Below are 12,426 nucleotides of genomic sequence, written 5' to 3' on the forward strand. Positions count from 1 at the left end.
TATGTAAAGTTGAGATAAATGCACTAACGCCTAAATGTCTCCATGTTCTGAGTCTTCTGAAGAGCTTTGACTGTTTATGCTATCAAACCTGTTAGTAGGGATTGCAGCACTTGCAGTGAGGCTGGGGCATCCTCTGTGAATGAGATGACAAGTCTCAGCAAAGAGAGTTGCACTCAGGCAGATGAGGCCTGAGGTTCCCACTGATGTACAAGGCAAGTCTACATAACTGAAAAACACATGAAACATGGCTAGTTAAGATTAAGTGGTGACCAAGGGAATCGTGTCATGGACAGATAGAGCTAGGTTTGGTATGCAAAGTAATGATACAAACAAATATTTAAGGAGATGTCTGGATCCAGGAAAGTGGTTCACATTAGAGGATCAAGTATCAGACCTTAATGCACCACGGTGGAGTGACAGGTATGAGTCAACTTAAGTAAATGTAACGAATAGGATAAAGAAGATGAGACTAACACTGGGGCATGGTTAAAATAGCACATACAATGTAAAGGAGAAAGACAGGCTTGTATTTAACCACAAGAGATGGGTTAAACATTGGTATTGGTTGTGCAGTGGTTCAACTTCAGCCTTCCTAAATGTGATGAGAACATACCTGATGTGTGACAAGCATTGATGGTGTGTGTGTGACTGCAGTGGTGAGTGTGAGTAAAGACTTGGAGTACATTTAGAGAGGATAGGGTTCAGAGGGCAGGTTCTAGTATGGCTGGGAGAAAAAGCTTGAAGACATCTCCATCCACCAAAGGGGTGAATGAGCAGAGGGACACAATCAGGTGTGGAGGACCAGGTACAGTGGGTCACCAGGTCAAGAGGTGACTATGGAGCGGAGGGTACATGCTGCAAGCTTGTAGTGAGGAGGAAGTGACTGCAGGGGTCAAGAAGTGGAGACCAAGGAATGAAATGAGTGGGTGTCAGTGACCACGGAAGTGCACAGGGTAGGAAACAGTGAACTGAATGAAGTAATATGATTAGTGCGATGGGATGACCTGAGATGGAGACATACACTAAGATGTAGTCATGGACTAACAGATGGAGTTGAACACTGCGATGTAGTCCAGCCAGATGCCAGCTGTCAGAGCACAGACCTGTATAATGATGAAGGACGTTAATAGTGCTGGAACGTTAGCAGAAGTATATTTGGGATGTACAGTAGGTTACATGTTTCCCCAACATGTTTATGTTGCCCAGAAGTATTAAAAGTCTCTCAAGTTTGACACCAAAGGTATTCAAGTAAGACACCAAAGGCACTCTTCCACTGCAGGAACTGTTTTAGGGAACCGCCACTGTAGGACCTCTTTTATGGGCGAAATAAGTACTTACTCCAGGGTAGGTCCTTCTGTGTAGCCCTAAAACAGCTGGGTTTTGCTTGCAGTGAAGGCTGATGCTTATTGGTTAAACGTGATGTGAGTGGAGGACAACAAGAAGTGCCCGTTTTAAAACCAGCAAGATTTGCCATTGGTTATGCAGCACAATAAGCTATAGCTTACACAGTTTGTTGAGGTTATATTCATTGAATGAATACAAGCAAAAAGTCAGCTGAAATATAGGGTTTAATTAATCATAGTGGTGCTGGTATATTCATTTATGAAGTAAACTGTCAACTTGACCTTGAGGTAATCCTAACGTTATCAAGAAAATCTCTGGTTTAATTTATTTTGCTGAGCTCGGAATTGAGGTCCAGAGCGAAGAGCAACATATTAGGCTGTGTCACTTGTAGGTCTTTAGTTCTTGCACCGACTTGCAAGTCTGAAAGGGCCGTTTGTGGGGGCCTTTACTGTAAACGTTATGACCATCTGGGAAGTGACCAGACTTTCTGCAGTTGAAAAGCACCTCAACATGTCTAGTTTGACAAAGTTCCCCAGCTGATCTGGTTGACAATCACATAGAGTGGTTACCTTGATTCTATTCCAGAAACCCTCTATTGTTTTCCCACCCTGATGAGAGAGAAATATGAGAGAAAATGAAATTGGTAGAAGGTACAGCTGGTGTAGTTGCATTCTCTGTAGTAATCCAGGCTTCTGTGAAGCCAACCACCTTAGCAGCAAAAGCTGGAGTAAATTCCATTTTGTGCCTTTGGACCGGTGGTTCGAGAAAACTACTAAGGTGGACATAAGAGAGAGTACTGTCCAGGAAAATGAAGAAATTGAAGAAGCTAGAGGCCGGTGTTCAAGGTCAGGAATGCAAGAAAGAAAAGACAAAAATGTCAGTGTCTTTGGATAGAGGTGGGATACCAGAAACAAGTTCAACCTGTTTACTTTCAGTTGTACAGTTCAAATGATATCTATTTAATATAATCATATATCCAGCCTGCTTATCTAGGATTGGTGGATTTGTGAGTGTAGGTTTTGTTTCTCAAAAACAATCCTACAATCCTACAAGAGCTTCAATCCTGTATAAAAAAAAGAATGCTTCCTAAGGGCTCAGATACACATATGCGTTTTTGTAAAAACGGGACGCGAGCAAATGCATTGATTCCTATGGTATGGCGCGTTTAAAGCGTGCGCCCCTTCTCCACCACGCGTTGCGTCTTTGAAGCGTTTTTTAGGTGCGCTTAAAAGTTGAACTATTCTCAACTTTCCAGCGCAAGGCAGGGAAGCGCACCGCTTCTGTTTTGGCCGCCGCACTTTGCCAAGGCGTTACTGAAGCGTTTCTGCCTGAAAAAAGACGCGTATGTGTATCTGAGCCCTAACAACCCATGAATATTGTTTGTAGTTTTGTGAGTGATTATCATATTTCAATCAAATGTATGTGTATGATTTTAGATAATGAGTTCCACATAGCCTATTGTGCCCCACAATTGATATGGAAATGGACAACATTTGTCCAAATTTCACATAAAAACAGTCCAAGCCTATAAAGCCAGGTCTTTTCCAACTCTGGCTGATATTCATAGCTTATATAAAAATGGCTGGTGTTCTTTGAATCGCGACACTGCACATAAACATATTTGTAATTATACTGGGAGTCTAAAATAAAGTAAATATGTTAACATATGGCATCTTCTTCATACATACACATGATTCATATATCCATTGTATAGTGTACCATCATTTTCTGTCAAAAATGTTTATGAACATTAAAGTCTTGACCCATGCTGTTTCTTGCTCCTTCTCTTTTCCAGATTACTGTGAAGACCCTTTGGTGACCTCCTTACCACCAGGCTCTTTTGACAGTTCCTCAAGATTCTCCAGCAACCATTTACCACAGTTTGCAAAGCTAAAAAACAGAGACAGTAAGTTATATGAGCTACTTCTTTTTTGTGTGATTAACTAAGGTTTTTTGAAGACAAACAAACAGAACATCATCAACGTCATCATCACCGTAAAATGAATGACAACACCAAGGAAAACACTTAAATACTACAAGACAAGACAGAAAAGGAAAATTACATAATTACAAATTATATTTTTTATATTAATAAGTAATTATATAATTACATAATTACTTATTATATAAATGTCCTCATTAACCCAGAGCTCCAAGATTGTTTTGTTGTCTGCAGTAAAGCCGTAAACAATTATTCTTTTATTTATCAGTGTAAATTTAAATGCAGTTTCATCATTCAACAAACACAAAGGGTTCTGTGTTCTGTTCTGTCTAGTATCTCCCCCATAGTATTACAATCATGAATCCATAAAGTATTAACCGTAGCACATACCCAATACGAAGTACTGTTCCCATAGGGAAATTTGAACACAAAGAACGAAAAAGGCTTGAAATAAATCCCATTCTGTTAAGTTTGCAGGGAGTGGCATAAAATCTATGAATTATTTTAAAATGTATCAACTGGTGGTTTACATTTTGAGACGTGTTTAACCAAACACCAAACATTTAAGCAAATTATTTGCCAGTCTAGATGAAAGACACCTTTACTTAACTGCCTGCCCCAAATCTTTTCAACATGTAATGTTTTACACTTTGCACTTATCAGAGAGTTTGAATGTTGAATGAAAAATGAATGAAGGCCACAGTCAACATATATAATCTTTAAAGTATTAATGCTCTTAGGTGCCCAAGGAGTACATTTGAAGGGTTCACCTGCAGTTCAAATATGTTGATTGTTCCGTGGTGGTTAGGGTGCATCATTTGCCCCACTTTTTTCAAATCTTTTGAAAATCAATCTGTACCTAGACTAATTTTTTTACACTTACTAAAATAAACTTCCATGAGAAATGTTATCAAATTCCATGAATATCTAAGGGGTCCACCGAGGGTCTGAAGTTTCCTACTAACAACGCCCATAAAGCTAGGCTGAAATTATCAGTTTTTCTGAAATAACGCCACAAATAATGGATTTAGCCCTATAATGTTAATAAAAGTTGAATATAAATATGGACATTGCGCATCTTTTGGTGCCAGTTTTATGTCTCTATCGTCATAACTTTCCGAGATATGACAATATCAAGTACATATTTCTTTCAAAACGCATTAAAAATTGCCCTTGCCAGAAATTTCCACTAAGGAAACTCTTGAATAGGTTTCAATACAAACATGAATGAGAACATAGAGAATACTTAATAGCTAAGTACACTATGGCAGTCAGAACTTTACAAGGGGTTGAGAATGCATAATTTATTATGATAATTCAGAAATCCTTACTATATTACTATAACTTCTGTACCAACAGAAAAGCAAACAATCCTAAACAGTGAACACTAAACAATAAACATTTATGAAATAGAAACTAATCAAAATAACTTTTTGCAGGAAAAGAAACAAATAGTAGGTCCTATCTTAAATACATGAATGAAAATTATGATACATAAATCAATTTTAAAGAACATCACCTTTTATTCCCCTTTCTCTTTCTCAGATTTGGTGTTTCCTTTCTGTCTGCTTCCACCACCTGCAGAACATTCTGGTAATGTTCTTCTCCTCTTGCAGAGGTGATGAAGTCTGTGCTGAGTTTTACATTACGCTCTGCACTGTCATTGACAACATTCATGGCTTCCAAGTTAATCAAGGCTTCCTTGTAGGCTGGGTGAGCAGGCCAGGTTGAGACATGAGTGGTGAGGAAAGTAGGGTCCAGCTGCAGAATATGGAAGAGATACCATGCATCAGGTCCCACTAGGTCTGCCAGAGTTGTTTTTTGTGTGATATTTCCTGGAAACTTTGGTTTACCGAAACCGGAGCCATTTCTATCAGTTGGGTGTGTGCAGGAGCCAGATGGCTTGACAGCCAGCAAGCTATTGGCTAGGGATCTCTTGTGCTCTGCAGGTACCTTGTTGCTGAAGAGGGCTAGTGGTACCATCTCAGCTGTGAGGTACCACAGGTGTCTCCCGAAGGCCTTCACTGCACTCTTTGAGATCACAGCTGACACATGTGAATATTCAAGTAAGTTCTTGAAGAACTGCAGGTCGTTCCATGGTGCATCAATGGCCACGGAACACTGCAGCCACCAAGATGAATAGAGAAGTGTCACAAAAGTGACAAAGTCTCTAACTTTGTCAGACTGATGTCTGGAGGTGATCTTGCCAGTTGGGAGCTGAGCAATTTCATACTGGAGCAGAGAGATCTTGATTGAATATAACACCTTGGCCATCCAGCGAGCCCGGTGCATGGCACCTGGTTGCTTGAAAGAGAATGGTCTCTCCTCTGGATATGCATCTAGGAATACTAGGCACAGCTCTACGAATTCCAGGTAGTCATCACGCTTTTGCTGAAGACTTGCTTGGGCAACTTGAACCACATCATTCTGTAGATTGTGAATCACCTTCCGGGCTGCCACAGAATAAGATGTCACATCTAATCTGCACAAGTCCTGTGGTTGTCTCTCACGTAAGAGAGAGAAATTATTCTTAAACCTTGAAAAGAGAGCCACCTCTGGGGATTTAGATACTTCAATCTTGAGGTCTGTGAATACATGGTCTAGCACAACTTCACCAACATGATGCCTGCAGGCTGACCACAAGAGAGCGCGACCCACCTTCTGCTGGATGCTGATGCAGGCTGCAAATAAATGGCCTGTGTTGGATGCTGTGGTATCAAAGGCCATGTTGACCACTCTGTCTGCACACTTCCATTCTTCCAGCAGGTTGCATGTCAGCTCACTGATGATGATTCCACAGCCTCGACCACTGCCAGGTGTGTAAAAGGGCACGCCCAGTAGTTTGCTGTCATGGGTGTTCCCTACAGATACTGCTAACCTCTCTTCAGACTTGTTTGGTGTCATCACAGATGGTGTTAACTTTGAGTCCCAATGGACAGTAAGCATCTTAGGAGGTTCCCAGTTGTCCTTGTTGGATGTTGATATTTGCTTTGCCATCTTTCTTCGGGATCTATCAGCTGTTGCATATGATAGTGCAACAGCTTCTGGGTTACCTCCAGCTTCCTCAATGACACACTGAGTGAAAGCAGCTTGCTGGGATGGAGTCAGCTTCATCCTCGTGGACAATGACACCAGCTTGTGACGTTTCAGGATGTCACAAGGGATGAAAACTGAGGTGCCAGTCTTCTTGACTCGCTTGTGTGGTCGCTGTTTGGAAAGCTGATGGAAAGTTTCATCATCATCGGAACACTCACCACCTGTGGTGGTGCTGATGACTCCCTGAGATGTGGATGCCTGTTCTTCATACTTGCGTTTTCTCTCATTCTCTGCTGACAACCTGGTCTCCTTCCTCTTCTCCTTTGCAGCAGTCGGCTTGTCCAGAGCACCAAATGTTGCTTTCTGATCTGTCTCCATGGAGTGGAGAAAGGCCAGATCTTCCTGGTTCTTCATGAGCTGTTCAACATTACAAGGCCAGATGGCAAATGTCTGTTGAAGTTTGACCTGCATCTTCTGTAGCTTCTTCTGTGAGGCTGGCAGCTCCCTCCGGTTCTTTGGAATGGCTCTCATCTTGGCATTCTCATCTGACAAGGCTATTATCCTCTGCAGGGCCTTTTTCTGGGATATTATTGGGATGTTGGCTTTTTGGTAGAAGGCTACAAGTTGTGCCAACACCAGTTTAGCTGCTTCCCATTTGGAACGCAGATTAAATGTTCCCTCTTGGATGTGCCACATCATACATCTGAGGACTTGATTGCTGTTAGGAAGCCTGGATCCTGTTATAATGGCATCATCATTGTTTATTGCAGCCCCCAGTCCATATATAAACTTTGACTTCCTTGTTTTTGCTGAATTTGCATTTTGGCCTTTGCTAATATCCTTTTGCAATGGCTTATCTGCCATAGTGACAAAGTACTGACCAGTACCACAGGATACAATATCTGGACTATGTAAGATAATTGTGTGACAAGATGTAAGACGTAAAGATACTTCAAGCTGAAAAGACTGCAACCAGTGAAAGCCAGTTAATGAAACTCAAGTCTGTTGACTGTTGTTGTAGAACACTTGAACACCTGGCGACCTGACCCGGTCTGACCTGAGTCTGACCTGACCTGTTGACTGTTGTTGTATAAACTTAAATCCTTTGAGAACACTTGAACACCTGGCGACCTGACAGACAAGCAAACTGTTCTGTTCTATTTTTATGACACCGAGACTACCTTCACCTCTGGTTTTTATGGATATTGCGATGACAAAATGCAGAAAATGTAGACAAAAATGCAATATCACAAAAACCGATGAAGCTAGTGATATAAAACTGGTATCAAAAGATGCGTAATAGCCACATTTATATTCAACTTTCATTGACACCATAGGGCTAAATGCATTATTTTTTAAGTTACTTGAGAATAACTGATTTTTCCCTATGTCCATATAGGTAACAACTTTAGAGGCTTGGTGGACCCCTTAGACATTATTCAATCCAGCAAATATTCCACAGATTTTCTTTTCATTAGTATTGTCACATTTTTAATTTGGGTACAAGTTCAATTTCCAACATTGGGGCAAATGATGCACCCTAGTGGTGGTGACAGTTTATGATATTTAGAGGTGTTCCATAGTGGTGATAGTTAATTATATCTAAGCGTGTTCCATAGTGGTGATAGTTAATTATATCTAAGCGTGTTCCATAGTGGTGATAGTTAATTATATCTAAGCGTGTTCCATAGTGGTGATAGTTAATTATATCTAAGTGTGTTTGTCGTATTTTTATCTTCTTTATTACTGTACTGTTGAATAATGTGTATGGCTGGTACTGGAACATGGACATCTCAACAAATAGAGATAGCTCTTTATAACTTATGAAGAGGCTGCCAGAGGCAGAAAAGGCCCCTTTTCAGAGACATCCTATGGCAGACAGGCCTTTTCTTATAAACCCAAGTGAGCAGATAGCATTTCTGAGAAATCGTGAGGCAGACAGGCCTGTTATTATAACCCCAATTGCAAAGACACCTTTTATGATAAATCACGTGGCAAACATGCCTCCTCTGCATAGACTACCTAGATGCTTCAGGGACAAAGGGGGGTCAGGGCAAGGTGACAGACACCTCTGCAAAAGCCACAAGGCAGACAATGTGAAGAACTGTGTCTGAAAGCCCCCGAGATACCTGGTATCACAGGAAGCTGTACACCATGTATCTCAAGGTGGTTCATTCTGTTGACAGAGACAAAGCAAACTGGTTGATAGGCAACATTGTTAAGATAGTTGGACCGATTGTTCTCCATCTCGGTGCGGTCAGGTCCAATGACGCAAGTAAGGTACCTGTTGTTTTCCATCTCTAGGTGCGGTCGAGTCCAATGACGCAAATAAGACGCAAATGAAACCAGAGCAAAGGGTGATTTGATCAATATAAAAGTGGGCACGGGGACTTGTTGGTTAGGTTTTCTACTGGATTGCTCTTGCAATATGCTTAGAGTCTTTGAGATGCTCCATGGACCAGCTCAGCAGTAGTTTTCTCCTCTGAATTAAACTGTTCAGTATATTCATACCTATTTGCCTTGAGAAGTTTCTTGAGAACTCTTAGAATAAGACACGACATGTTCCATAGTGGTGATAGTTTATGATATCCAAGTGTGTTCCGTAGTGGTGATAGTTTATGATATCTAGGTGTGTGTTTTGTTGTGGTGATAGTTTATGATGTCCAAGTGTGTTCTGTTGTGGTGATAGTTTATGATGTCCAAGTGTGTTCCATAGTGGTGATAGTTTAAGATATCCAAGTGTGTTCCATAGTGGTGATAGTAAGATATCCAAGTGTGTTCCATAGTGGTGATAGTTTAAGATATCCAAGTGTGTTCCATAGTGGTGATAGTAAGATATCCAAGTGTGTTCCATAGTGGTGATAGTTTAAGATATCCAAGTGTGTTCCATAGTGGTGATGGTTTATGATATCCAAGTGTGTTCTGTTGTGGTGATAGTTGATGATATCTAGGTGTGTTCTGTTGTGGTGATAGTTTATGATGTCCAAGTGTGTTCCATAGTGGTGATAGTTTAAGATATCCAAGTGTGTTCCATAGTGGTGATAGTTTAAGATATCCAAGTGTGTTCCATAGTGGTGATAGTAAGATATCCAAGTGTGTTCCATAGTGGTGATAGTTTATGATATCCAAGTGTGTTCTGTTGTGGTGATAGTTGATGATATCTAGGTGTGTTCCGCAGATGTTTCTCTACTTTATTCCAAGGTAAAAGGGTGTATACTATGCTTCCGAGTCTGGTATTTGGGTTTTGCCTTTTCTGCTTACAAAAAATATAAAAACATATAATATACAAAAGATCTTGCAATCTGTAGGGTGCTGCTAATGCAGCCTTTTTAACTCTCCACGATCTCTTTGAATTCTACGTAAAGGTACGTAATGCCCAGAAAGGCCAAATGATAAATGTTAAGGGCGCTGTAAAGTGGTTTTATTAAATTCTTGCCCGTTTACCATTCCACAGAAATTTCTGGCATGGGAGCATAGAAAACAAATGGTTTAACTGGAGCAAAATGTTCATCTTAATTATGGAAATCCTACCTTGCAGACACCAGCAGAATGCTCCATCATTGCATATCACCTTTGATCTTCTGTGTAGTTATTATGAACAATGGACAGAGCGCTGCATATAGTAATGCCAAGATACATCTTGGCATTATCGGTGGGGATACATGGGGGGAGTTTAATCTTTTGAGTCGCTGAGTTAATAGGTAGCAATGCAGATTTAGATCAATTTATTTTATAGCCAGCTAAATCTTTAAAGTTATTAAATAAAGACAACAGAGAAGAAATTGAGTTCTCAACATTGGAGAGATGTAGGAGGATATAATCTGTGTAGAGAGAGATAAAGTGTCTCCACTCATCATGTGTAGTGATGGGGGAAGTATACTTATGTTCTCTACCAGCTTGTGTGGGAGGTTCTAGGGAGAGTGCAAATAAGAGTGGGAAGAGGGGACAACCTTGTCTCGTCCCCCTCTGTAAAGTAAAGGGTGAGGACTGATGAGTGCCTGTTACTACAGATGCTGATGGAGAGTTAAAGAGGGTCTGTACCACAAAAAAATACATTTTGGTCCGAATCCAAACTCCTTAAGTACCTCCCGTAAAAATGGCCATTCTAACCTGTCGAAGGCCTTTTCAGATTCTAAGGAGAGTACTGCACGATAAACTGGAACATTTTGTGCTATGTCAACAATGTGAAGGAGTGTAAGAACACTGTCAACAGCAAGCCTACCCTTCATGAAGTCAGTTTGATCAAAATGGATTAGTTTTACAATTACCTCATCAACCCATCTAGCTAACACTCTGGCGTTTTCTCCGCAAATGAATTAAATGGCTCTATAACTTGAGAATTCCAGAGGACTTTTTCCACTTTTAGATAGAAGCGTGATGGCTGTCTTCTGGTCTTTATGAAATGTGTTACGTTTTATCTTTTTATTTTTTTATCTTATGACTTATCTTTTTGAAGAGATTATGCTGCTCTCTCCAACAGGTAACAGCTAACAGGTTTCTCTAACAAAATCTTTGGTCATCAAGTATAGGTAAAGATATTTTGAGAAATTTGTGCATGTCTCTGTATACAAAATGATGTCTGATGAAAAAAATACACATACAGACACTGCACAAACTGAAGGAGAAAATATGACCCAACAGCGGGGAAGTGAAAGAAGTGAAGAACAAAAATAACAGCAAAAAAAAAAAGAATAACAAAAGTACGGCAAAATACAACAATAAAGATTCAAATACAACATTGTAAGAGCGTAAACAAGGCTGTCCACAAGACAGAGACAAAACAAAAGCAGGAAAATATAGAATACCCTCAAAAGGAGTGCAGGCGAGCGAAACACAAATCAGAATTGATAATCCATCAGCAAGAGGAAGCTCTCCAGTGATGTACTAAGGAGGCGAGGGGTTACTCAGTGCCTGTAGTCTATTGGCCTACCGTGTGGTGCTGGATTGGGCACTCAAAGGTGAGCCCCTCCCTTTGATTACTATAGGCACTGGGTGGGGTGCTACCCTAGAGACCGGAAAAAGACATAGGTTAAATACTAGCTGTGTAAACAGTAATTTTCTACAGTTTCTTCACAGTTAATGAGGTCAACGGACACAGGTGTATCTCTGTAGGGATCATTTTGATATTGTCATTATTATTTGTACCATTATAATAAAATGTACGAGTCTGTCGGTGGCAAACACAAGCGGCTTAATTTGACATGCTGGCTCGATTCATAGGATTCCATTGTATAGCCGATTTGCAGTTGCATGTATTAGCATTCTAACTCAGTACTTCATTTGAACCCAAAAAGATCTAAAAAATAGGGCTCAACTTGGAAAATCCGTTAGTTTCCATTTACCAGGTTGTCATTTTGCTGTCCTGCATTTATATGGGTCTGTCTGCCTAAGCTGCTGTTTCTCAGCATTAGACTGGCCCAGGGCCATGGCCTCTCGTAGGTCTCTCCAAAGACATCTTCAAACATATGTGTCTACTTTGCCCCAATCCAGCAGAACACTTTCAAACATTAAATCAGGCAACCTTGGAGTGTGGCCATACATTTAACAGAAAGGAGGAAAACATGTGGTCTCATGTACAAGTGCAATTGCATGAAAAGGTTAGACTGTTAAGCATCAGAGAGCACTTGGCCTTTGACCTGGGTGGAAGACCTTAATCATGTTCCCTAGAGTGTGATTTATTTTCCCTGCTTGAGCATTCGCCATGGGGTGATACGGCGTGGTGTAAGATTTCTCAACCTCAGGTAACAGGAGCAGCTCTGCGATTTCTACTTGATCAGAATGTATACATGCGGGGCAACCACAAAATAAATGACTCTAAAGAAAAAAGGAGCTACGGCCTTTTCGGACTGAATTAGGGCAAGGATATGCACACACCCGTTTAGTAAACTGGTCAGTCAATACTAAGATCAACAGACTTGTTTTAAGCATCTTTTGCTGACCAGAAATCAACACAGACTAGTTCTAAAGGAGCTGAGGTAGAAACAGAAACGAGAGGGCCCCTAGCCTCAGGTTCTGGAGCCTTGCTAACAACACACCTCTTGCACCTGTGCACATAATGTCTGACGTCTTTTTAAAGAGCATCCCACGCTGCTGACCCTGATGAC

At 40.7% G+C, this 12,426-nt stretch overlaps 1 protein-coding gene across 1 annotated transcript in view; it reads left to right on the top strand.

Annotated features, from left to right (window-relative positions):
- Nucleotides 1-720: 720 nt before the first annotated feature.
- The window catches only part of cntnap5l (contactin associated protein family member 5 like), a gene marked incomplete at both ends in the record, with an annotated part of 55,500 nt that continues 43,794 nt past the window's right edge, over nucleotides 721-12,426 (top strand). The window contains 2 exon segments of the mRNA XM_080835362.1: nucleotides 721-805; nucleotides 3,140-3,250. Of these exon segments, the coding sequence (XP_080691488.1) occupies nucleotides 721-805; nucleotides 3,140-3,250 (196 nt within the window).

This window comes from Sprattus sprattus, assembly GCF_963457725.1.
Source record: "Sprattus sprattus genome assembly, chromosome: 3".
Taxonomy (NCBI): domain Eukaryota; kingdom Metazoa; phylum Chordata; class Actinopteri; order Clupeiformes; family Clupeidae; genus Sprattus; species Sprattus sprattus.